Genomic DNA, 27,061 nt, shown 5'->3' on the forward strand with positions numbered 1-27,061 from the left:
TCTTGGGAGATAGTGGGCAGGTCCTGCATAACCAGACCAGTCCAGTCCACCTTCTTTCTATGGCCATTGTAGTGTCCACCCTCCAAGGTTCCTTTCGTTTCGACAAAACACAGTACACACTCGCCCTCTACAGAAGGTGGGGATTAATTGCTGAAAGGACACATGGGGCAATTGTTTCCTAATGATTCGTGTATGCAAGACGTCTGCTACCCTACACGAACCTGTGATTGGTCAGTTACATCACGTGGCGTTGATTCCATTAACACACTGGCCTATGATATTGTTCATGTAACTGTCTAATTACATAAAAGGACCTGGCATATGTTTTATTTTCTGTCTGGTTTCGTCGCTCAGAAGGAACAGCGGCCGATTCCACACTAAGGACTTTAACAACAAGTATGTTTCCTTTTTCTGTCATTAATCTATCGTCTTATACTGTGTGCATCTCGTGAGTATTTGGGAAGATAATTCCCTTTTCAGTAGCACGGCAGTCGAGTAAGTACCAGTCATTCAGTTCATTTTTAATCTTTTTTCTGAACGTATCTTTATAAAAATGTTTGTCGTTGGAAACATCTGATGAATGTTTGTCGGGTGTTTCTAATGGAAACTATGTGCATGCAAAACGTCTGCTCGCATAAATGAAACCCTGATTGGTCATCTGTGTCAAGTGGAGTTTAATTAAACCAGCGATGCACTATTTCCTAAAGTTTGGGTGAATAAACCTTTTCCGTTTTTAGATACACGTCTACCAACATTAGCATGCACAAAACTCACCCAAACGTCAGGATCGTGGATGTGTTAGCCATGAGAAAACCTCAACCAGTGAGAGAACTGAAACATGTATTAATTAGGTAAATCATGACATCACAATTTGACCTATTTCTAGTCCGGCATCACTGAAGACGTTGACACCTTTCCGCTCCACTGTGCTCTACAGTCTCGCGCTCATCTTGTGAAAACTCTCACCGACTCCGACGACTGTACTGCTGATGCCTGTCATTTTCACAGGCTAGTGTTGGTACAGCAGCTAATAATTTTTCAGTTGCTGGTTGTTGTTGGGCCTAAAGCGAGACGACTCTATGTAGGCGACTGTCCAACGTCTTTATTACCTCCCCTACCACCACTCTGACCAAGTTCTCTCCAGGATAACAATCGTTCTTTCCAGTGTGATCACTTTCATCGCCGCGAGTAGGCTTGAAGATCGACAGTGCCTCATTTACCTTCGATAGGATCCTGAAATAATAAAAGATCGCTACCCAAGCTTTCTGAAACTTTTACCGTTGATACAGGGGATGACATACTGTCAGCAGACATAAACGGATAAACGGACGAGGATGAGGAGGATCATGGAGTCACGGATTTTAATTTGTCTTTCTTTAGGCAGAAAAAGGCTATGAAGACAAGCTGTTCTTTTCAATAACGCTGAAAGACATGACAGATAAAGCATAGCACTGACACTGAGCAGGGGACTGGGGGCAGGGGGATCGCTGGGCATCGAGTCTTGAAGTACACAGAGGTCGATACGTCGATACGGCGATACTAGATAATGCATGACGATTTTCATACCAAAGCACATAACATTTACATAGAGTGAAAAAAAGTAGGAGAAAGAGATATAACACACACAGAGTGCAGCTATATAAATATAAATTCTTTTAAACAACAATGGAAGCTTAGGCTGTGACGTGGCTTTTGGGTGTGACTCCTACTAGGTGTCTGCATTTAGTTTATTTAGTTAGTTAAGTAATTAGTTATTATTGCTGTAATAGAACCAACAGAACCTTGTGTCGTTCTTAGGGCAAGGCTTCCACAAACCATAAGAAAAAATGAATATTTGTGTGTGTGTGTGTGTGTTCATGGCAGTTACAAACGGTCAAAAGGTCGCTTCAATACAACAATGTGTCTCTCATCTATTTTACAGGGAACAGCTAGCCCCTACTGAATTTTCACGTGACATCTCGAGAACATTTCTTGTCGACAGACGTGGCTGTCAGTGACATGGAGCAGATCCCATCAGATGAAGAAGTTTGTGCGGCATCGCTGGCTGACCGAGACTCAGTCGTGGCGATAGCCGATGACGTGTACAGCGGCCTGGATAACCTCCCTGACACCTACCCGTCTCTTGTAGAAGGACCCGGCGTTCGTGGCTACCTTTACAAAAAAGGAGGCAGAACTGTAGGTTTATTTTTCGGACATCTATTCCAAATAATTTTCCCACATTCCTACCTAATTATAAACCTTCTTCAGCTTAGACATTTTTATATTAAACGTGAAAGTGAAAAATTGGAACGTAGATATTCGGAATGTATTAACTGTTATTTATCATCAACTCTGGCATTTCATTTCATAATATCAGTTTTATTAAAGCTGCATTAATGTTCGCAAACTGGTTTCCTATTTAAAGATAACAAAAGCAGGAGTAAGACATATGTCTTTCTGAATATATCCAGCTGTCAGTGGCCAACAAAGACAATCAGATGCAACACATTGCATCAACAACATCTAAGGGTCTGTCCGTCAGATTTAATTACACGTGACCTGAATGTACCTCGTCCCTCAGACAACTATTTTTAAAATTACCATTCACTTGCTCATTCCTTGAGAGCACTGTGACTGTAGCTTATTGTAGTTTATTGTACACATACTGTATATATGGTAGTTAGGAAAATACTACAACTATCTTTTTCAAGGTGAAGCAAACAGTATGATTTCCTACTTTGTATTTTATTATACTTTTAGTTCAAAAAAGTCACGAAAGTTTTTAATATTTTAAAATGATATATACTTCTGTGTCGAATTTGTAGCATTATGTATTAAAATTTATAGGTTGCATTCAATCAGTATATAAACTGAGTATAAGATGTACTTTACATTTAATTATTTTCAATATATCAGTGTATTTTGTTTTTAGTTTAAGGATTAAGGAATCTATTTTCATCAAAAAGTGAAATTGCACCTAAGTTGACCTTATCAGTTGGCAGTCTGTGAGAGTTAAGAATCATTTTGTATAATATCATATATCGGCAATAACCTTTAAAGAACAGATTAAAGAGAAATGGGTTTTTCTTTACGAGGCTTGATCCACGCTGTTACAGGTAATAGTAGAAAGTTATAAACTATGTTTTTGGTAATAATATGACCAGGTTTCGTGTCATAATATAAAACATGTTACATTTTTGTAATCAGTAAAGAATAATAATAATCAATTACATTGTAAATATGTACTTACATAGATTCCAAAATTCTTTTTAACTTGTATTCAAAAAAATGGTCAACCAATAAAGATGCTACAATCACGGTTGCCTTGTCTGTTCATCTGGTCACTTTAGGTGCAACAAAATCTCTCAATTAAATCTGAAGCTAACACCTGGCAATGCATCCACAGACAGAGAAACATTCAGGTGTAAAAGACCTTGTGTGCGAGTTGGTTGGTTTGTAGTTTTCTTCGCAAATGCCATCAAACCTACATTGGACTGAAAATTGTAGGAACCAAAGCAGTTGATCACCAAACTATGTTTTAGCAAAGCCATGTGTAAGTGAAACTAATAATAATATCAAGTACTACATATTCTTTAAATTATCTGTCTGTAACTAGATTTTATATCCATTTTGATACAGGTTGGATTTATGACCACTGAACTCACAGATGGAGGGAGAACTCTGGTTATGGATGCAGCAAGAATAGTAAAGGAATACAGAGGGAGAGGAATGTACGGGCGTTTTCAAAGACTGGTCCTTCGCCAATATATCCGGTCACATGACATTTGGTACCTTGCGTTTACAGTTGATAATACCAACATGGCAGTTAATGGACAGAGACTTCTGAGAACATATAGAAATGTATCCGAGAAGGTGTGTATATGGTTTATAGATTTCAAACATAACAAAATTTTTAATTGTTTGTTGTAAGTAATTTTAGTAAAGTAATGAATTGCAGACAATATCTAAACTGTTATTGTAATTTACTGTAACAAATAAGTGAATAATGTAGATGTTTTAAAAGCTCTTTGTGCTACACTTATTTAATATAATTGTCAAATGCTAATACCATTCATTCGGTTTCAGACTGTGACATGTGTCGAGCTGACTTCTTCTGATTTTAATTTCCATGGGAAAACAGAATCCGATAATCCAAGAATGAGAATACTCTCTAGCGATGATATGACTTCTATCATGTCTAGTGAGTCTCTAGACGACCTCCTTCATCTCTTTCCGGACAGAAGAATGATTCTGGACTGGAAGCCATACCGAGCGATGCCAGAGAACGTCCCCATCATCACCAACACCTGCACGCATCGCGTTTTTGTGGCAACAGACGCCGAGAGTAGTTCCCCTTTGAACAGGGCTCGCAGTTCTCTCCCTCGCATCCTTTCCGCAGGTAGCTACTACAGGTGTAAGATAGGTACCTGTTACTCAGCAGATGTTTTCGGTGACGGAAGTGAGGACGAGCTGCGTGCGCACATCACGTGGCACATTCTGCGTTCCGCTAATGTGGGTAACGGTAATGTTGCTATTACTGTCTCTTGCACCAGAAGCTTGGATGAAATGATGGCAGACCTGGGAAAGACTTTTCCACTTAGAAAATCAAATCTGCCTTTTAAGCAGGTAATTTCATTCGAACAAGTGTTGAAGAGCAGCTGTCTCTAAACTATCTACTGTTAATTTTGTGTTTTTAACAATTAAAAATATTCCATATAAATCTTTTTATAAATAAAATGTGTGCAATGCCTGCACACAACACAGTTATCTGTTTCACAAAACTGCTTCTGTATAGTTATTTTCACATAGTAGTTGTGGGAAACACTTGACTTATCTTGAAATAACAATCCTCGATGGTTATTTTAGTTTTCTCAGCACTTTAAAATACTAAAGCTGTGAAATTAGCTGACTGTACACATGGCATGCATCTCCTTTGTCGGTCAAACAACTTGTACTTTTAATTGCTGGACACGTGACATGCGTCTGTACATTAATACCTGAAATGCTGCATATCTTACATATTTTGTATTTCACAAAGCTGTTGGAATTACTAGGGCTGGTAACTGGTTATCTACATAAAGATTTAAGAAAAAAATGTTTCCTACCTGTACGATGAGGCCTTCAGGTCTTAAGAGCATTTAGACTGGTGATGTGGCAAAGTAGGGTTTTCTTATTATTAGGTGTCACCATGTAATGCTCCTATTCATTAAAAAATTTATATCAATATAACTAAACTTTAAACTTTAATCAGTGTTTGATAATATTCTATTACCAAAACGACACATATTAATTATAATTATATAATACATAATGTATACATATGCGGAATATTCTTTGTTTGGTTACTTTTTTGTGACATAAAGAGTAGAGCGCTTTAATTCTTAATGATTCAGTCAGAGAAAACTGTTTTTGTACTACATGTGTGAAAAGCTATTGGCAACCTCTTTGAAGGTATTGCCTATTTATACATCATAAACGACATATGTATATACAATGCTGAAAGGTAGTTTATTTGTGTGGCTTCATTTTGCTTTTTTATTAATTTTTTTGTCTGGCGAAGGTAAAAAGTGTAAAAGAAGTGTATCCTTAGAGTCTTGTAATTTCTTGTCTTTATGATAACAAGTCAGATGTTTGAATAATATCACTCAGGCACGGATGATGGCGGTTGGAGGGCAGTGTAGATGTGCTTTGTTGACGACAGGTATACTGACACATTCAACCTACAGATGATGATGATGATGATGATGATGATAATAATAATAATAATAATAATAATAATAATAATAATAATAATAATAAATAATAATAATAATAATAATAATAATAATAATAATTCACACCATTATAGGAAGGCTCAAAGTGCATACTTAAAAGAAAAGAGAAAAAAGAAAAAAAACACATACATAATAAGAACGGGGAAAAAACATCAGGTTATTTCCAGACATTATCATCATGAGAAATTCCATTGCACATTAGTAACTCAAGATGAAGCCTGGGTTCATCACTTTGAACGGGAATCAAAGATTCAAAGCAAACAGTTGAAACGCTGTTATTCTCCATCCCTGAAGAAATTCAAGCTGGCAGTGTGGGTTGGCAAGGTGATGGCTTGTGTTTGTTGGGGCGCAGATATCGAAGATACAAATTTCACAAGTAACAACCCTCGTGGTCCGTCAATCAAAAAATGAAAAGCAGTTCCGTGGTTGACAATGTCAAAAAAAGTTTATGTGTCAATGAAAAAGTTTTATAATCCTGTTAAGTCAAAACCTCAAAACAAGATGGAAGTGAAGAACAGGACACAGAAGCCGTTAGTGCAGACCTGGGCAAGGGGCGGCCCGCGGGCGGGATCCGGCCCGCCTCCTGTCTCTGACCGGCCCGCCCGCTGGCCCGCCCGCTGGCCCGCCCGCCAGTATATTAACAGATTCAAAGTTGACAATAACACTTCAGCTGGAAAAACAAACTATAGAAATCATCATAGACATAATTTAGTAGCCGGGACACTCATCAACTAATACTGGAAAGGAGTTGCCTCTGCAGAATACAGACCTAAGTAAAACATCAAATCTCTGTTTGTGAAGCAGATTGTTAAGCTCGGCCAAATTATTTCTTTTGGACTCTTTCACAAAACACTTGCTTGCAAAGGGAGACTTTCTCTGTCTCATTGTTTTGGCCATTTGGTCACAACAGCCACATGGTCAGTAAAAATCCAGATTTATTAAAGTATGTTTTATTAACTGCTAGTAACAATTAAGCGGCTTTAAATCACAATAACTCACAGATGGTTCAATGTCATCGATTTTCTATTCTTATATGCTGGTTTATTTGCAAAACATCTTGTGTTTTTTTTCCACCAGAAGTTCAGATGTAAATTGAGGAAGAGATGTCTCACCATTTTGTTCAAAGAGCAAGGTCTGTGAAATGAGCAGAAAACTGACTGTCGTACCTTCAAACTGCATCATTAATTTTAATTTTCCTACCACTTTATCCTTGTGCAGAATGTGTTCTTTCTTGTCTGTGAATATTTTCTCCAATCCAGAACAGAGGGTGAATTGTACAGTTGTTGAATCATCAACTGAATAGAATGTTGAAGGAAAATATCGTAGACAGAAGCATTTACAGTAATAATACATAAAAAATAAATTACAAAAATTACAAGTTATAAGTGTTGCAGTACATCTGACTATTAACACCATTATTGTATAGGTCTTGCATTTGTAAATACCAAACAATCCCTCAATGCTTTCCTTTGTTTCACTTTGGTTGTGACACCCCTCGCACTCCACCCAACCTCCCCCCGTATCCCCCGACACACACACAATGTCACATAAGGCAGTCGACTTAATTCATTGTTACAGAGTCACGCGATGCTGAGACGTGGTACAAACGTTTTCCACAGGAAAGAAGGTAATAATCCGATATGGTGTGTGCTGTTCATACATATAAAACCATAATGCTGAAATCAATAGCCACGTTAAAGGATTCCATCTTACACAACACACTGGTGAGCCTGTTGCTTGCAGTTTGTAAGAGTTTACAAAGTCAAGTCTCTTGCATGTGACGACAGTCTGGTAAGTACCTGTTATTTAGTTAATTTTAACCTGATTTAAAATGAAGCGTATCTCCTCTCTTTAAGTAATAACATGTTTATCATATATGTCTAGCAGTATTGTTATTTTGAAACTATTTTTTTGCTTGTGTAGACGTTATAAAAGTGAGACTCAAACTACAAACCTAACATATGTCAGGGTGATCTTAAGGCTCATCATTGTTGGATTAGTATTATTTTCATTGTTTTAGACCATCTGATCAAGGGTTACCAGTAAACGCACAGTATTTAGGTTTTTAGTATCAATCTGTTTATTTTCGATGTTTTACATGACATTGCGAGTAGCAAAGTTATTTTAATGATACTTAGAGTGAAACATGTTGTGTCTGTTAAATCCAACAAAATGTAACCCTGGGGTCGTATTCATGGAGCAAGAGTAAGTCGTTGTCCCAGATAAATTAATAGTCAAGACTTTGTAGCTATTAAGCGGTGTCTAGGACTTCCTAGATGTTGCCTTACGGATGGAACCATATTTATAAAGCAGATTTCATAGTGTAAAGTAAGATAAGTATCATGTGCATAGTCTGGACAGTCTGTCGTTATTAAAGGGATACTCACGGCTTGTGATAAGTCTGTGGTGACGGTCAAACGTTTCAAAAATATATTTAGTTACAATGACAGAGGACGAGTGCAGTACAGGAGAAATAAATGATTCGTTTCTCACTTAATTACCACTTATTAGCACTATTTCGGTTGCCGATGTTTATAAAAATTTAACAAATCCAGTGAAATCCTTGTGTCCTTCCGCCTAGTAACCACGATATCTTCCCGAGATGATCAAGCACAGGAGTCTCCTTATGACGTCACATGCACAGGAAGTGTCTGAGGTCATTGCGAAGATTTGACGTCTTTTTATTCGTATGACGCACTTTGTAAGGCTTGTAAGGCTCTGTCTTTCGGAAACTGATGAAAAGAAAATTTTGAATCTTTTCCCATCTTTTCGTTGCAATCGGGTGCAGCACATTCTCGAGGCATGGTTCTCACTATGGAAACCACACGTCATAGGGTCATGTGACGGAGAACGAGACTTCGTGGAAGCAAAAAAAGAGTCCCGAGTAATTTTTCTTATTAAACACAACATTCTGCTAAAAACCTTCAACGTTTTCCACATGAACACACATATAAATAGACGAGATTCAAATTTATCCTACTCTTTACGCGATTCTAAGCACTTTTATTTTGCCTTTAAGGAATCCCTTTAAGGAAACGAAAATATTCTTCCTTGATTCTGCTTATTCCTTGCGCAACAATTGCTGCCCAGGAACACTGTTCGCACACTGTCAACTGTCGTAACACTAAACCACAAAATCTGATTGTCACAGCTGGACCTGGGTATCTCCAACACAATACTCCTACCATTTCAGTCGCCTACTCAAAGGCAGGTGGACTCAGGTAGCTGTGAGCTTATACACGCTAGCTACTCACGGCTGGCAGGTTAACTCACAGTAATTTCACAATACACCAAGAGTTCTTTTTTAATTTATTTAAAATACTAGATTACTATTATGTAGTAAGTTTTCTAATTATTAGATAAAACTCGATGCAAGGTAATGTTTTCCCAAATCTGTGTGATTATCGCTCTTCTCTTTCTATCTGTGAATCCGTGTTTACCTTTGTGTGTGTGTAATTTATTGCGACAAATGTACATTGTCTTTTTTTCCTTTGAAATTGCTATTGAACCTCAAAGGTTTACTTTTGAGTACCTTACACTTTAAGAAAATAAAATAGTAGAAAGGGAAAAAGTGTTTATCTGTCAGATAGAAAGGCAATGGAAATTGCAATGAGAAGTCTTTCAAAACGAGGGTGGCAGTATAAACAATATGTTTGTTCTCAGCTAGCCCTAAAATCACATTATTACAACGGGCAGGAAGCGCTCAGAAAGTGATAATCTACAAACTAGTATTTATAATCTTGTGCACAATTATAAATGACTATGTACCTACACTCCCAACATTTAGTAACAGTGTATAAAAAACCAAATGACGGTTAAAAATGCCTCTATAGCTTTTGGATGTGTTCCTATTAGGATATCACGGACTAGATGTCTTTGACCTCGATCTCTTTCTCTTTTTTTCATCCATTCTTTCTTCTCTATTTTCTTTCTTCACGTCGTTATTAGTTCTATATTTATTTCAGGTCGTTGTATTAAAACATACATATTATATATATTTTATGCCATTCTTTGGGGAAAGCTACTTCAGTATCTAAAAATAAATTACCTATACATGTATTTTGTTCATAACAATTAAAATATTTCTTTTGAGAACGTATTGGGTTGTGTCTAATTTTTGTACAGGTTACAGGGTACAGCCAACCAGTACTCAATTTTCACATCACAGCTCGAGAACATTTCTTGTCAGTGAGATGGAGCAGATCCCATCAGATGAAGAAGTTTGTGTGGCATCGCTGGCTGACCGAGACTCAGTCGTGGCGATAGACGAAGATGTTTTTGACGGCACCGACTTCCTCGCTGCCACCTACCCCTCTCTTGTGGAAGGACCAGGCACGCGTGGCTATATCCTCAAAAAAGAGTGCAAAACTGTATGAATCATTACTTTATATAATAAATTGAATAATTCACATAAATTCTTACATAATTATTAGTCTTCTTCAATCAATATATGTTTAAAGTGAAAATATACTGATGGGTCCTTACTGACTAGTCGAGTGTATAGAGAATCCAAGTGGATCTAATGCCATTTTTCCAGGGACATGCACTGTCCATACTTTCAAGATTTTAAAGAGGGAATGACCTGCAAAAATATTAAACTTCTCAAATTCAGTTAATCTGTGTATACCGGTTGTCTAGTAAAAAGAAAACACACACAATAATTTAATTAACACTTAATGAATACACTTTGTTCAAAATATCCAGCTTTCACTGCTCAATAAAACAAATTACATATAACATGTAGTAAACTTTTTCAGTTGTTTATACATTTTTTATGCAGATTGCATTTTTGAACACTCAGCTGATAGACGGAGGAAGGACGCTGTTACAAAGTACAGGAAGAGTGGCGCCTGAATACAGAGGAACTGGAGTCTTAGGGAGATTTCGTAGACTAATTCGAAACAAATATATCGGGACACCTAACCTTTGCTACATTGCCTTTACAGTCTCTGACCTCATCATGACAGCAACTGGACAGAAGCTCCTAAGGACTAACAGACAGGTCACCGAAAAAGTATGTTACACTTTGAGAATGTTACAAAATATGTTATAGAAATATAGTGCTTCTAATTGTAACAAAAACACAACATTCCCTTGAAATAATTTTATGTCCAAAGAATAAATTAGCTTCAGTTTATAATTGCACAATGCGATGTAACAGTATGATTCTATATCTGTGCATTCATAGGTAATAGGTAAATGTTTAAAGGAAAATAAAGAAATATTTTCTATTTTTATTTTAGGCACTATTCGATATTTTTTTAAAGGCAACACATAAACATTTCTTCTTTTGCAGAAAATAACAAGTGTGGAGCTGACATCCTTTGATGTTAGTTTCAAAGCTGCAGCACGTTTTCCTGGAATAAGAAAACTCTCTACTGATGATATGACATCTATCATGTCTTGCGAGGACGGCCGCCTTCATCATCTCTTCCCAGAAAGAAGAATTATTCTAGACTGGCAGCCATACCGACTGATGGCAGCTAACGTGCCCCTCATCACCAACACCTGTAAACACCGCGTCTTCCTGGCTACAGACGCCAAGAGTCCTTCCTTGGACACACCTTTGTTTGCTCCCCTAAAGGTCCTCTCTGCAGGAAGCCACTACAGGTGCAAGAAAGGTACTTTTTACTCAGCAGATCTTTTCGGTGAGGGGAGTGAAGAAGAGCTGCGCGCGCATATCACGTGGCACATGTTGCGGTCAGCTGACGTAGGAAACGGGAATGTTGTCTTCGCCATCATCTACACCAGAAGTTTGGATGACATTATCGCAGACCTGAGCAAGATGTTTCCACTGAGAAATTCATGTCTGTCCGAGAAGAAGTTGGTCGTGTTAGAACAAGACTTTTGTTAAGGGCTACATGACTGATGAAAGGACAAATATATATAAACGCAAGAATGAATCGGATACCAAGTACTGAGAGTTCCATTAATCTTCTTTTTAAGGACGAATAGGAAAGTAGTGGGTGGAAGAATGGAGTAGTATTGTTTTATTAAAAATACAGTACCTTCTATGTAGTATTTAGAAAAAAAGTGATACACCTATCCTTTATTATTATTAATATTATTACCTATATGTAATCAGAATATGAAATGAGTATAAGATGAACATTTTATGCAATTATTTTTAAAACAGCAGTGTATTTTCCTGTTAGCTTAATAACCAAAGAATCTATTTTCACGAAAACAGTAAAACAAAGTTGATACTAATCACTTTTCCTGGCGTCTGTTTGCCAATCTGCGGTAAAAGAGTAAAGATATAATAATTATATATGTATAGTATAATTACGTGATGACCAGAATCGCAAATATTTTAGGATAAGGTGGAAACAGGAGATAGGTTTTCTTTTAGTAGGTTTTATACGTGCCGCCACTACATGTATAGCGTACTGTCCCATTTAATAATATAAAACATGTTCCGTGCGAAAAAAAAATCTGTTACATATAATCATCAAAAGTCTCTGACCAGTTTTATTATCTTGCATTTAATAAATATTGGTCCTACAGATCCTACAATTACAGTAGCCTTGCCTGTCTCTGGTACACATGCTTGCAAAGTACTAACATTGAGAGACTCACTATAGTCACCCCGAGAAGGAGTTAGACGATGAGGCCATCATGGGGAAACAAGAACCTTCTCATGTGTCTCCACCGGGGATGGGCAAGCTACTTTTAATTTGTAGCCGGCTAGGCTACAGCTACTTTTTTCAAAATGTAGCCGGCTACACTACAGCTACAATTTTCCAAAAAGTAGCCAGCTACTTTGAGCTACTTTTAAAATGTAGCCAGCTTCTTTTGGCTAATTTTAAAAGCGTGATGTTATAACAAGTTAGCTGTAGCCAGCTGGCTGTAGCAACATACACAAACATCAAACATACACACAAAACACTATTACTTGCTTTACAAAGTTTTTATTATAATAATGAAACGGAGAACTGCGATATACCGACAATTTTATTTAGTGAATCCATAAATGCTTTCATTCATTCTTTGCACCCTTCCTCCCCCGGCCTTTTTCACACAATAAGTACACGTATTTTACGATTATATTAAACATTTCTGGATCTTTTTCCTCATCCTGTTTTAGTGACAAAAGAAATTATATAAGTTTTCCGATAAACATTTGTTTTCTATAACTATTTGTTCCTATTACTTAGAAATGAAAACTAAACAGATGCTTAAGTATCAGGTACCTGGTGGAATTTTCAATAAGTTAGGTTATGTGGTGATGAAAAATGTCAACCTCTTATCAATACTGTGACAATGAACAACAGACCATTGAAATAAATGAGTTTGCATGGAATATAAGTAAAACACTGCTTAATCTAGTTTAGGCAAGTAGATCATAAGGCATTTTTTTCTAACACTGACACTGAAAACAAAGAAAGGAACACAAACTAATTGTTTCCAAAAGCTGATAGGGTGAAAAGTATAGTCCTGGCATACTAGAATAGAATTTAATTATATAGTAGGATGTCAAATGTAGCATATAAACACTGAAATATATTTTTCAAAAATGATCTGATACAAGATATATTTATTTTAAATCTTTAAGCTTGAATTTCTCTGTCGTTTTTGACATCCAGTCCTAAACTATAAAAACATATTTCTCAAGATTGGCTTGTGCTACAGCAGTAACATTTTGCAATTTTGTTTAGAAATGCATAAGCTACAAAGTGATGCATTTGAGAATATGGTATAAACATTACTTTTGATAAAATTAACATTTTTCTAAATATTTTCTAAATATTTAATTGCCACATTCACACTGAGTCGGGGGTACCATGTCTGATTTTTTATATCTCCTAGAAATCTTGAGATATCAAAACGCCTTATGCATCAGTTTTCTTATCAGTGCCTCTAGTTTACAAAAAACCCAAAACCTTTGGTATATGACTTATGGTATTGTGTAAATTTGTTTTTTAAATGCTTGTACGTTTTGAAACAAAATCGTTGATTAAAGTCACAATTTTTACTTTAGGTACTCAAAAACAGTTTTAAAGTGCTATACTGTATCTATGTTATTTTGTTACTCTATATTTAAAAACCCTTAAAGATATTTAAAATATGGATTTTAATTTTTGGAGTGTACCGGTAACCTTAAAACAAATCTACATTCTTTCAGTCCTCCATGGAATTGAACTTGACCAGAACTTTGGCCTCGAAGTTGCTGTCTGTCACCCTAGTGCGCAGCTTTTGTCACGATAAGTCCTGCCAGACTGAACAATCTCTCAACAATTCTTGCATTTGAAACTATAGCCAATTTTGTGGCTTCGCAAAATGTAAAAAATTTCAAATAAGGCTGGAAATTGATGGGTACGTCCATCTTCGTTTTTCAAATCGCTCCCGCCACTTGGACGACACAGTACTTCCGGTTACTGAGCGTGCGAGACACGTGGTGTCTGGCTGTCACAACACCGAGCAGTGAGAGCAGTGGCTGTCGTCGTCTTGCTGACACGCTGTCGACGAATGGTCGTGTAACCAACACGTCAAATGGCTACGTAGAGTGGCTGTCGTACCAGAAATAACACAGAGATAGAATTCCACACTGAAGTTTTCTTTAATTCAGTATCTTTTTCTCAGCAGCTGGCCTAACTTCTCTCTCTTCAATTCACAAAGAGGTCCCACACCACTGTCAGCCCTGCTATTTATCTCCCTCCCTCGAACATTCTAGCACAGACATTCTATTTCGTCGCAATAAAGACATTTTTGAACATCGCTACATTGTTGAACATCATTTCCTCCCTCGCACAAGACATTTTACTGTGAACATTGCTACATTGTTGAACATCATTTCCTCCCTCGCACAAAGACAAGACATTTTTACTTTGAACATTGCTACATTGTTGAACATCATTTCCTCCCTCGCACAGACATTCTATCTTTTTCATTGCTGCCGTGCTGAACATTCTGGAATATAGATGCAAATCTACAACCCAAAGACATTATACTTTGTACACTACTAGAGTGCTACAGTCGTGAAAGTAGCCAACATGTAGCCAAGCTACAGCTACTTTCTAAAATGTAGCTACGGCTACAAGCTACTTTTTTTTAATTTGTAGCCGCTAAGCTACAAGCTACAAAATTTGTAGCCGGCTACAGTAGCTACTCCCCATCCCTGGTCTCCACACGCCGCCAGATGTTACACAGTGTGAGCTGGCCTGCCTGTGAGTGTGAGAGAGAGAATTAAGAGAGTGTGCACACTAAGTGGTAAGAACACTGAGATCAGCTTACATCTCTCACAAAGGTGCGTGTGTCCGAATACAATGTTATCTTGTGTTCCTACTCTCACAGCCAAGTCTGACCTCATTTTCCAAAGCTCTTGCTCTTTACGTCGGGCAATAGGCTTCACTCATATTACAAGCAATTTTGCTAATGGTTTACTCAGCCTTGACTTGCTTTTCTTCTTTTAACTGTAAATGAACAGGTAGCTCAGTGTTGTGTGACGTTCGTGGATTTTCTCAGACTGCTTGAAGCTCAACAACCAAGGGAAGTAAGCCATTATTTTGTTAAAAAACATTCGGAAGCATCTGTCGGGTTAATGCATTAAATCTTCTCACAAAGCAGCAAACTCGCACAAAATCTCAGCCACTTGAGACAGTCCTTTCTGAGTCAGGCGGCTGTCAGTGACATGGAGCAGATGCCATCGGATGAGGAGCTTTGCATCGCATCGCTGGCTGACCGAGACTCAGTGGTGGCCATAGCTGATGACGTGCACAGCGGCGCCGACTACCTCCCCGCCACCTACCCCTCTCTCGTCCAAGGGCCAGGCGTTCGTGGCTACATTTACAAAAAAGGGGGCAAAACTGTATGTATAATCACTTAATAATGCTAATTAATATTTAAAAACATTTTTAATTTAGGCTAACACTAACACCTGGCAATAAAACCAACAATCTTGAGCGGTAAAAGACCTTTACAATACAATTAAATTATTGCCTATACTTTCAATACATAATAAAATACCTGATTGGTTGACTTATTCAGGATTTAAAGGGAACTAATCCATAGTGGAACAATTCCTAAAGGTTCCAGTGTTTTCTCCCTTATACTGATTTTAGTTCCTTCGTTACCCAGGGTTTATTATTAGGAAAGATGACATTTTCCTTGAAGGGTATGACTGTCAACACAGAAAGTGATGAATGAAGACACAACATCAGCTAAGTCATCTAGAATGTCATTAGAATTTTAAAAGACCTGCTAATCTGCGCAGTCGAAGAACCCCGGATGATACTCTCTTCTGTTCAGCTTTTAACTGTCTTCACCACAGGTGTAACCGCCGACACACTGTCTTATACTCCGGCGCTGGATTCAGATAATTTACATGAAATAATTTTCCCCATTCATTAATTACAAAACTAATAATTTGATCAAATTAAATCAACTACCTATTCTTTAAAATATCTATCAGTAATTAACATATCTATCAGTAACTAGCCTTTATATCCACTTTGATACAGGTTGGATTCATGAGCACTCAGGTGATAGACGGAGGAAGGACTCTGCTTACGACTGCAGGAAGAATAGTAGAAGAATACAGAGGGAGTGGAGTGTACGGGCGATTTAAACCACTCATCCTTGACCAATACATCCGGTCACCTGACATTTGCTACCTTACCTTTACAGTTAATAATCTAAACATGGCAGTGAATGGACAGAGACTTCTAAGAACATACAGAAAGGTATCCGAAAGGGTATGTACATAGTGTATTACTGCAAACATAAGGAAATTTTAAATGTTCGTTGTAATTAACTTTAGTAAAGTCTTAAACAGCATCAATATCTAAACTTTTATCACAGTAATTCGCTGTAAAAGGTAATTGAATATTGTAGATTTACTTTCTAAAAGCTGTTTATCCTTTACTTATTTAATATTTAATGTAATATTCTTTGTCAGTGCAAACATACTAATACCATTCATTCGGTTTCAGGCCGTGACAAGTGTCGAGCTGACTTCCTCTGATTTTAGTTTCCAGAGGAAAACGGAATCCGATAATCCAAGAATGAGAATACTCTCTAGTGATGATATGACTTCTATCATGTCTAGCGAGTCACTAGACGACCTCCTTCATCTATTCCCAGACAGAAGAATGATTCTGGACTGGAAGCCATACCGAGCGATGCCAGAGAATGTCCCCATCATCACCAACACCTGCACGCATTGCGTTTTTGTGGCAACATACGCCGAGAGTAGTTCCCCTTTGGACAGGGCTCGCAGTTCTCTCCCTCGCATCCTCTCCGCAGGTAGCTACTACAGGTGTAAGATTGGTACTCACTACGCAGCAGATCTTTTCGGTGACGGAAGTGAGGACGAGCTGCGTGCGCACATCACGTGGCACATTCTGCGTTCCGTTGAGACGGGCAACGGCAATGTCGCTTTTAATGTATATTACACCAGAAACTTGGATGAAATTATGGCAGACCTGGCAAAGACCTTTCCACTTAGAAAATCAAATCTGCCTTTTAAACAGCAAATTTTATTGGAACGAGAGTTGAAGAGTGGCTTTCTCTGATTTATCTATTGTTAGTTTTCTGTTTTTATCAATTAGAAATGCGAACGCCTGACAACAGTTACTTTTATTATCTGTAACACTAGAAGTTTCAATTAAATTTTTTAATTGGATATTTCAATGAGTGAAATTTAGCCTGCTTCATCAGTGGCTCATTTTAACAAAATGTGAAACACGGTTTTCTGTGCGAAGTCCATCGCCGCACAAGAAGCTGGTCATGTTCACAAGAACTTTACCAACACCCTGGAGGATCCCATCTGTTCCCAGCAAGAGAATAGAAGACGCTACAGTGTAGTAAAATGCCTTTCAAATTTAATTTATCTTTGTCAGTAAATATTGTTGTGGTGGTTTCCATTTTGCTTTCTTTTCTTTTTTCCAATTTTGATTTTCGAGTAATCTGGGAGCTTTATATGTTTCTCGATTTAATTTCTTAGACAAAACTGATCTATAATGTCATCTTCATATAATAATTCTAGGGAACACTTGACTAATGTTGAAATAAGAATCCTCGAAGCTTGTTTTACTTTTGTAAGCATTTTAGCTTGCTGAAGCTGTGAATGTAGCTCACTGTACACATGTCACACATCTCTTTCGTCCTTCAAGTCACTTTTATGTTAAATTACTGAACACGTGACAAGCATCTAATCTGTACATTAACACCTGAAATGTTGCAAGCTGTTATTTACATATCTCGGATTTCACGAAGCTGTTGGAATTACTAGGACCGGTTATCTGCATAAAGGTCGAAGAATAAATAAGAGATGTTTCCTACTTGTACAATGAGGTTGGTAAGAATATTTAGACAGGTCATGTGGCAAAACAGGGTTTTCTTTTGCTTATCGTTCACTAAATGCCTCTGTTCATTTACAAACTTACATCAAGATATGTAAACGTTGAACCTTCATCAGTGTAAGATAACACCTATATGTTACCAAACGGACATAAAGTAATTAAAATTAAATAATATATATGTGTATAACGAATAAATATGCGGATTCTTTTTATTTCATATTCGTTTTTCGAGTCTTAAAACATAGACGTTTTTAATCGTTTATTGTTCAGTGAGATAACATTTTGTGTGTGCTACATGTGTGGAAAGCTATCAGTAACCTCTTTAAAAGTTTTAAGCTAATCACGGTCATCTGACTTAATACACACACACACACACACAAACGCTGGCATGAATTGGTCCTTTACGATGTATACGAGAAAACTGTATGTGAACTGCACTTTGTGTGTGATGTTTTCCATATCCCGCAATGGATGAATGATTAATGTCTAACGACGCGAATAAAGATATTCCCCATGCACTCTTCGCACCCAGAAACAGAGCTAAACTATGCTCTCCGTGATATTAACCTCTTTCTTTAAACGACGGAACGTGTAATAATAGTAATAATAATAATTATTATTATTATTATTGTAGTAGTAGTAGTTGCTGCTGCTTTTATTATTACACAGTCATTATTCAGCATAACGGTTGACAATTTTCATTGCTTTAGAATCAGATTACTAGGTCAAAGTTATTTAATAAACACTTTAAGCAGTATCACGTATGCGTCAGGTGGATTATTATTCTCACAAGCTGGTGAATAGTAAACAGGCTTTTTACAATACAGCTCACTACGTACTCAGTAAACACTTGCTTTTATACTTTGGAAGTTGCGTGTGAAAGTGTTCTGAAAGTTGCTTTATATTATTAAAAATAGAACGGCTACATTTCAATTTCGTGGTGCTAATTTTCGGACTAAGTGGCTGCAGAAAGATAAAGACAAATGATTTATCTTTGTGTTTGAAATAACTTGAAGGTGTTCAAGCACCTGTCCTGTTGATGTAACTTTTTACCAGGGGATCACTGAGCTTACGACTCGTTGAGACATGGAGCAGATGCCATCGGATGAGGAGCTTTGTATCGCATCGCTGGCTGACCGACAGTCGGTGGTGGCCATAGCTGATGACGTGCACAGCGGCACCGACTACCTCCCCGCCACCTACCCCTCTCTCGTTGAAGGACCAGGGGTTCGAGGCTACATCTACAAAAAGGGGGGAAAAGCTGTAAGTATAATCACTTGACATAAAAATTTTCATAAATTATTAAATAATTACAGAGTTTCTTCTGCAATGACAGTTTTCATGAATTAGAGTTAAAGTTTTCTAATTTTTCTATTCGTGTTTTGATGAAATCGGCATTTTTTTCTCTTATGAATAAATTAGTGTCAAGTATGGATGCTGCCGTATTTCTCTTACACGTTCAGGGAACAATTCTACAGAAATCTTGAAATTAATTATAACCTTCTCAACTCAATTTTTGGATAGAGAACACACTTTTGAGTACATTTTGAAATTTAAGATAGAAAGTAAGAATAAACCACTTGCAAAAGAAATTGAATTGCTGTTGTCTATGAAGTTGACAATGCTCAAAAGCAGAAGACACACAGTAATGATTCTTGCTAACACTCCAATCGTGGATATGTTTCAAATATTTCGACTGCAATTTGCGCATTTATAAGGTTCGGATGTCTCAAGATCTTAAACAACCGATAATTATTAAATTGCATTCATTTGCAACTTTGGGTATTCAATAGAAACTTCTGCATAATGTTTTTTCTTGTTAATTAATTTCAGAGAAAATAATTCGATCAAATCGCAATGCTTTTGATTCAAACTATCCATTTCTCATCCGTTTTATTGACATTTTCCTGCAACACTTTGTGGTTTTTATCAGTTGTGTAAACACTTTGATGCAGATTGCTTTTATGAGCACTCAGCTGACTGATGGAGGCAGGACTTTGTTAGAGACTGCAGGAAGAGTGGTCAAGGAATACAGAGGAAGGGGAGTGTATGGGCGACTTCAAAGACTCGTTCGTGACAGACACCTCGGGTCGCCCCACCTTTGCTATATTAATTTGGCACTCAATGAAATCAGCATGGCAGTGTATGGACAAAGACTTCTAAAAACGTACCAACAGGTAGCAGAGAAGGTGTGTTCTCTTTGAAAAAACATTTTGGAGGAATGGCGTGATTTTAAATATTGCATGAAGTAATGACATGCTCCGAAAAGAACTTCTTTCATACTAATGTATATGCTTTTTGTGCTAATAAATGCACAATGGTACAACAAAATAAATTGGTTTCTTAATGATTAAATAAAACTATAACTATCTACTGTGTGTTATAAATAACTTTTTGTTGAAATCTTACAGAATTTCTATTCCATACAGATTTTTAAAAATTCCTGAAACATTAATATTTAATCATTGCTTCTGTTTCAGACACTCACAAGCGTCGAGCTGACATGGTTTGATTAGTTTAAAACTTAAGAAAATTGCAATAGATTTTCCAGGACTGAGAATACTCTCTATGACGACATGGCATCTATTGTTACTTCTGAGAAAAACAATTACACCATCTCTTCCCAGATGGAAGAATTATTCTCGATCTGAAGCCATACAGAGTGATGGCAGCTAACGTGCCCCTCATCACCAACACCTGCACACACCGCGTCTTCCTGGCTACAGACGCCAACAGTCCTCCCTTGGACACTGATGCATCTCTTTTACCGACAGTCCTGTCTGCAGGAAGCTACTGCACTTGCAGTAAAGGTATCCATTACATAACAGACCTTTTCGGCGAGGGAAGTGACGAAGAACTGCGCGCGCATATCACGTGGCACCTGTTGCGATCAGCTGACGTAGGAAACGGAAATGTTGTCTTCAGCATCTTCTACACCAGAGGGTTGGATGAGACTATCGCAGACCTGGGCAAGACTTTTCCACTGAGAACATCATGTCTGTGCTACAAGAAGCTGATCGTGTTAGAACAAGAGTTTCGTCGAGGGTTGAACGACTCCGTCAGCACCCCAGAATTCGTCAGTCGTCCTCAGTTCTAGTTGAGCGCCTGTAATTTCAATTTTCATTAGGCTTGACATTTTGTTTGTTGCTGTTGCTGCTGTTTTGGCTGACTTCAGTATCAAATGCATTTTGCATGACAGAATATAGATGAAATGAGTTAAAATCCTGTGATTTAACCTTAATCACCTCATAATAATACATTTATAGACATCTACCCTTAGTGTGTAATTAAAAAAGAGAAGAACGCAAGAAAATATTATGAACAATGTAAATGGGCAATAAGCATCAATAACTGTCTTATAATTATGTTATTATTAAAGCAAGCACACACACACACATAATCTCTAACGCCTTCTGCCGTCAGCACTTTTATTCGTTCCCCTACATTTTCCTATTGTTGTCTAGGAAATCATGAGAGACGGTTACAACACCTCAAAATCAATTTATCACAGATTTGAAACTTTACGATAACAGTTTCTTTCACAGATGAACAGGAGCAGAGAGATTAAATATATAGTGGGCGAGTTTTTATTTCTGATATGTAAAACTCAGGTATTATTTTCTGAGGGAAATATCCTATACCCTTGCTTCTGTTTTTAATTATCTAGGACCGTATGTTAATGAAGCGTATCTGAATACAAACGCATCATCACAATTTTAATTTCTTTCTACACATTGTGATGTTTGCAGGCTTGTATCTTGAGAATAAAAGGCTGGAGAAAGGGTGTATTTATCACGAACAGCTTGACACAATCACGTCCAAAATGTGACCTTTGACATAGTGTTTATGCATAGGCATGAAACAGAATCATTGTTTAATCTACCTTTACTTATCAACAGTTGCTTCCCTTTAAACCAAGTGTATGCCTGCATCTGGAAACTGAAAGACTGGAACGAAAGGTTGTAGTCACCCAGATTTGAGGAAATAATATAAGAAACATATTTCCACCAATTCGCTTCTAAAATGTTACACTTCTCTAGTGCTTATGCTTAGGTATATCAAGCATAGTTGGTAGATATCATATTTTACACATCAACAGCTCTTTCTTTTAAGTCACAAAGAACTGAGACCAATGGGTGTCAGAACACGGGAGGTAACTTGGGTGGCAGCCCGGCGTATAAGGGAAGACGTGTGAAGCAGTTGAGGGTCCCCGCCATCTTGACGACTGGACTGAAAGCTGGGGCTGAGCTCCAGGTAGCCCTCGCTAGGACGGTCCAGCCTCACCAGCAGCCTCACCAGTCTCCGGTACCGATCGTCAGTCACCGTCTGAGGGGAGACAGTCCTCGTCACAGCATCTCGCTAAAGCTTTACCTCCCTTTTGATCGACAGGCGCAGGAAACGTGTGCAACACGCGCGTGACGCCATAGCTGCTGCTGTCGCTGGTTAGAAGCACGTGACCCACACTTCCGGTTTCACCAGAAGCTGCTGCAAAGCGGCGGCTAATGTCTGGAAGTTTTATCGTGCCGGCATCATCTCGTTGGAGGCTCTGGAAACCGTGCGCTTGGTTTCTACGTTTAACGTGATGAGCGTGGTCGGGAGATTTTCGGAGAACGCCATTACCGGAAGTCTGGTGGTCCTGGCTAACTGCACTTACAGGAAGTCCACGATGAGACGAGCATTCTTCATCTTTTTGAGCTAATTTCCTGAGGTCAGGATGCTGTCTGAGCTTTTCTTCTGTCTCAACGGAAATGTCGTCGTGCTTGGTGAATGACGTCACCTCCGGCCTATCAGCACCAGAGTTATGTGCGTCCAGGCAAAGACTACTCGCTTTGGCGTGGGTAAAAGAGAGTTGTGGTTCTTTCCTGAGGTGTAAATGGTAGGTGTGTCTCTCAGGATTCTCTCCCACATGCTTCTGTGTCTGCAGGCGTCTTATGATAAAAGACCTGTAACGGTGAATACTTTGATGAGAGGATTTAGCATTGGTAATCTACGGACTCTCGAAGGCACAATCACATGCACGCACGCACGCACGCACAAACACATATATTTATACTTTACCCATCACACCCAAGAGCAAACATAAATTGACAGACGTGCACGCACACCAAGGAAACTAAAAATAAAATTTGAAAACAAAGCAAAGGCAACAACACAGCACCAGAGAAAGACTGACTTTAACAGTCCATTCAACCTGCACTTGCCCTCACGTGACTTTATGCAAGAATGTAAAGGCTATTCTTGTTGTGTCACAAAGCGAAAAAAATTTAGGGAAGTACCTACATTCTACAACAAAAGCATTGTTAATTAATTCATTGAAATGACGCATGCGACCTCGGTTCTCCCTGTCCTATAGCTGAGCCTCTCTCCTACTTCATGTTCTCACAGCCTAACCGTGCACTATATTGTCCCAAGCTCAGGTGACGTACTTGCGGTGCAGGTCAAGCAGGTGACCCGCCTTGCGCTTCTCCACGTGGAGGTGCGAGATCTTGACCTGCAGCATCTGCTGCTGAGTGACGTTGTCGTACAGCAGCACGCGCGAGACGTTGGACTTGGGCAGTGCCCCCCGAGTCTTCCTCCCGTAGTTCGGCATGATGCGTGGCGGGCGGTGCATGTAGGTCATGCACGCGTGAGGAGCCGACGACGTTGAAAACACAGACCTGCCCCCAGATTCCACACTCGCCATTGGTTGGTTTGTTTCGTCAAGTCTGAAAGACAAAATATGTTTTAAAAAGTAAAAACTAAGAGTAAGACTGGTAGGAAAGAATTTAAAAAAATAAAAATAATTATTCTTAATATTGTTTATCTCTAACAAATATTTTAAAATCATTTTTGTTTCACGAAGACTGAACCGGTTCAGAGGTGACAGCGCAAAAGTGGTCCAGAATCATGTTCTGCTTATTCTGTTAAGCCCTTGCTAGTCAAGCACAAAGTCATGAGGCAGATACATCCGTTTTTTTAATCCACCTTTCCTACTTCGCATTTTGAAGTCGCCATCAGCCTCAGAAGAGCGCGACGTAAAGACGTATAAAAGGCATAATAACGTTATAAAGACGTAATGTCATCAGAAAACCGTGAGGTCGGAAGACGTAAGACATGAGAAAAACACGAAGATTAAAAAGGACATGAAAAAATCATAAAGACAGGAAAGTTTAGCAACTCACTTGAAGTCGCTCCCTGCAGCAGGAAGTGACAGTCGCCCACTGTGGCAGCAAACATGAATGTTTAAGCCATCCGTGAACACTACGTGCAGTGAGCAAATCTTCTCTAGGATTTAATGTGTACACCCGACCCACCCCAGTCCACTTGTGGCACTACCGTACTTATCCTTCATTTCAGTTTCTCTTCCCGTGATCTAGACCCCGTCCTGTCATTAAATTACCAGGTAACCTCCTGGTCTTTTATGTAAAATTGAATGCAGCATGGTGAACTGCTATGGGTGACCTATACCAGTATTAAAATACATGAATGAGGTAACAGGTGTTCACAACTTAATTATTAGAGAAGAGTTCTTGGATGGAAATAATGTATTATGGCAATAGCCATTCTAATTTCTTGAAGGTACAGAGAGGCAGAGTTCATTTTCCTTTTCACCTTTACTCCTACCTATTGGAAGATTGTGAAGTTGTTCTTGCGATCTTTCCAAAGCTTCACAGCAGCGCTTTGTACAGTCTTGTGCATACCGTGCCATGTTTAGGCTGTTATTTATAATATTATTCTGAATATTTCATTTGCAAAGATTTTTTATTCAATATCCAGTATTCTTAGTTGGATACTTTTTGTTTTGTTTCGTTTGAGTTTTTTATAAGCTGACTGTGATCTGGGGAAAATTGTATGAAAAAACGCATGACCAACGCATAAATACAGCTTCTTCAGCTTTGGCCAACATTTTCTTTGTGAACAGAGCAAACAGAGCGACACCCGCTTTTCAAGATGGCATTCACTCAAGAACACACATTATTGAGGGGCGGTGGTGGTGTGGGTGAGGTCGGTGGGTAGATGGGAACAGATCCATGTAGTGGGGCCTGTAAATTGCGGCGCTATCTTCCTCCAATATTTGCTGGGTATAAATCGCCTCTTCAACATGTACAGCTATCTCATTACAGGCTGTTCACAGCTGTATACAATAAGTACTGAATAAAGGAGCAGTTGACTGTCCCCCCCCCTCTCTCACTTTCTGTCTTGTGTAACAGGGGTTAGCTCACGGTCGTCCTAGAATCTAGACATCGGCAAATAACCCACTCTTTCAAGTAAACAGCTTTCTATTCACGAAACACGTTTGAACGAAAATGGTTCAAAATGACAAACAGTCAAGTTTGAGGCAAAAACAAACATCACTGGTGAAACTTGTGTAGAAGGAACCACTAGTAAGAATTTCAGTCATGTAATCAACAAAAAACATGATATATCAAGAAATCCATATAGAAAACTTTTTAATTTTTTCCACCTCTTATTCTTATTTATTAGCTTCTCCTCTCAGTTATTCCAGCAAAATCATGCTTTTAAAATTGTGGACTGGCTTAATGTATGGATCCTTGTACTACAGAAATATTTGCCTGTCGGGTATGTGTGATCAGACACCCACTTTCCTTCGCAGCGTGAGGCAATCCACCTGTCATTTCTTATCTCTAAATGCGGGTGGATTCCCACATTGCGAGCTGACTGTTCCTATCGGTGATACTTAGACGGAAGGAGTGCACCCTAGGGATTAAAAGGATTTGGTAGACAAAGCTCTCCATACTCCGTGGTCCTCCATACAGGTATAAGCAAGGCCCTTTGTCCTCCCTGGTAATACAGGTGTTTTGACACTCTTTAATAAATTCCCCAGGAACGTATCTCAAGGTCTCTATCAGTTTAAGCCGATGATATACCAGAGTATAGGTAGGTGTGCTTCTGTGTTTCAGTGCCAATGCACTGGTGGCCTCTTTCTGAATCGTATGACCACGAGGACCAAGGATTTGAAACAGCAATTTAAATATCAACGAATGTTTTTAATTGTCAATATTTTTATTTTTATTCCTAAAAAATATAAGTAACTGAATTAATGCAGCGTTGTGTAGAATTACAGAAACATGAGATAGGACATTAGATATGTTAGATACATATACATACAGACAGATGATTACAGATGTACATGGACAGGGAGAAATCTAGTTCAACTGTACTCACTGATAGTTGGCACCTGATGACATCTGTAATAATATTCGTACACACCTGTGTAAATAAATTATCCGCCAAGCAAGTCTGTTAGAAGAAGTCCGTGGCCTTTTCTAATACTGTGGACGACCTCAAACACCGATGACTTGTCAAGTCTTCACTCAGCGTCCTTCTTGTCACCATGCAGAGCATTGCTTGAAAGAAAGAGGAAATGGAATAATGGAGTGTTGTATAAGAAAGAAAAAGACCCTTAGAAAAAATGATGAATGAAGAACATACTTCTGTGAAGGATATGAAGCTGGCGACAATCAATAAGCCGGAGCCTTCACAGCTGGCAGGTTCTGTGATCGTTACGGTTCATTAAGGAGATTGAATGACAAAGTTCTCTCCTACAGACTGGGCTTTCTCCTGAAGCTTTATCTGCACGTTTCTCTTGCCTTCAAACAACACTATGCCAGAAAATGGAGCGAAATATAACAGATGCTGTGAATGAGAGTGAATGTGCATGCGAGAGAAAGTGTGTGTGTGTGAGAGAGAGAGAGAGAGAACGAACGAATTCTTTATTGAATAAACCTTTTGGTTTGTTTCATGGGAGTTAGAAAATTACAGAAAAAAACAGCATCAGCAATATTCCTAATAAATTTCTAATCGATGCATACTAACATTTCTTTATGTACTTGTGTGTGTGAGAGAGAGAGAGAAAGTGAGTGTGTGTGAGAGAGAGAGAGAGAGAGAAAATGTGCGACGGTGTGTGGGAGACAGAGTATGTGACAGTGTGTGTGACAGTGAGAGAGAGAAAGTGTGTGACAGTGTATGTGTGTGAGAGAGAAAGAGAGAACGCGTGTGAGTGTA

At 38.4% G+C, this 27,061-nt stretch overlaps 5 protein-coding genes across 9 annotated transcripts in view; 4 read left to right on the forward strand and 1 right to left on the reverse strand.

Annotated features, from left to right (window-relative positions):
* The window catches only part of LOC112559842 (histidine N-acetyltransferase-like), a 33,160-nt gene extending 27,601 nt beyond the window's left edge, over positions 1-5,559 (forward strand). For 2 of the 4 annotated variants that reach the window (XM_025231295.1, XM_025231296.1), the window contains exons 6-7: positions 3,619-3,852; positions 4,066-5,559. Coding sequence is in view for 2 of the 4 variants with exons in the window: in XM_025231293.1 (XP_025087078.1) it covers positions 1,999-2,175; positions 3,619-3,852; positions 4,066-4,647 (993 nt within the window). In the remaining 2 variants the exon portion in view is untranslated. Of the gene's footprint in view, positions 1-163; positions 397-480; positions 496-1,921; positions 2,176-3,618; positions 3,853-4,065 lie in introns of those variants that run through there. The other 2 variants (XM_025231293.1, XM_025231294.1) reach the window with 2 other exon arrangements.
* Positions 5,560-8,914: 3,355 nt separating this feature from the next.
* LOC112559848 lies at positions 8,915-10,811 on the forward strand. The gene is made up of 3 exons (XM_025231303.1): positions 8,915-8,974; positions 9,879-10,123; positions 10,534-10,811. Exons 2-3 carry the CDS (start codon positions 9,947-9,949, stop codon positions 10,804-10,806), a joined length of 450 nt encoding a protein of 149 aa, XP_025087088.1. The 5' UTR covers positions 8,915-8,974; positions 9,879-9,946; the 3' UTR covers positions 10,807-10,811.
* Positions 10,812-14,909: 4,098 nt separating this feature from the next.
* Positions 14,910-18,295, forward strand: LOC112559845 (histidine N-acetyltransferase-like). Its single transcript, XM_025231300.1, has 3 exons — positions 14,910-15,561; positions 16,214-16,447; positions 16,685-18,295. The coding sequence occupies exons 1-3, from the start codon at positions 15,385-15,387 to the stop codon at positions 17,264-17,266; spliced, it is 993 nt and encodes a 330-aa protein (XP_025087085.1). The 5' UTR covers positions 14,910-15,384; the 3' UTR covers positions 17,267-18,295.
* Positions 18,296-18,882: 587 nt separating this feature from the next.
* Positions 18,883-21,833, forward strand: LOC112559852 (histidine N-acetyltransferase-like). 2 transcript variants are annotated; one of them, XM_025231305.1, is made up of 4 exons: positions 18,883-18,897; positions 19,112-19,318; positions 20,011-20,244; positions 20,536-21,833. In XM_025231305.1, exons 2-4 carry the CDS (start codon positions 19,142-19,144, stop codon positions 20,569-20,571), a joined length of 447 nt encoding a protein of 148 aa, XP_025087090.1. In that variant the 5' UTR covers positions 18,883-18,897; positions 19,112-19,141; the 3' UTR covers positions 20,572-21,833. The 2 variants fall into 2 exon arrangements, with proteins under 2 accessions (XP_025087090.1, XP_025087091.1); XM_025231306.1 differs by lacking the exon at positions 18,883-18,897 and having other exon boundaries at positions 18,902-19,318; positions 20,683-21,833.
* A 154-nt stretch (positions 21,834-21,987) lies between these two features.
* Positions 21,988-23,746, reverse strand: LOC112559851. Its single transcript, XM_025231304.1, has 2 exons — positions 23,482-23,746; positions 21,988-22,998 (listed from the first exon to the last, which is right to left on the reverse strand). The coding sequence occupies exons 1-2, from the start codon at positions 23,736-23,738 to the stop codon at positions 22,371-22,373; spliced, it is 885 nt and encodes a 294-aa protein (XP_025087089.1). The 5' UTR covers positions 23,739-23,746; the 3' UTR covers positions 21,988-22,370.
* Positions 23,747-27,061: the final 3,315 nt, after the last annotated feature.

This window comes from Pomacea canaliculata, linkage group LG3, assembly GCF_003073045.1.
Source record: "Pomacea canaliculata isolate SZHN2017 linkage group LG3, ASM307304v1, whole genome shotgun sequence".
Classification (NCBI taxonomy): Eukaryota; Metazoa; Mollusca; class Gastropoda; order Architaenioglossa; family Ampullariidae; genus Pomacea; species Pomacea canaliculata.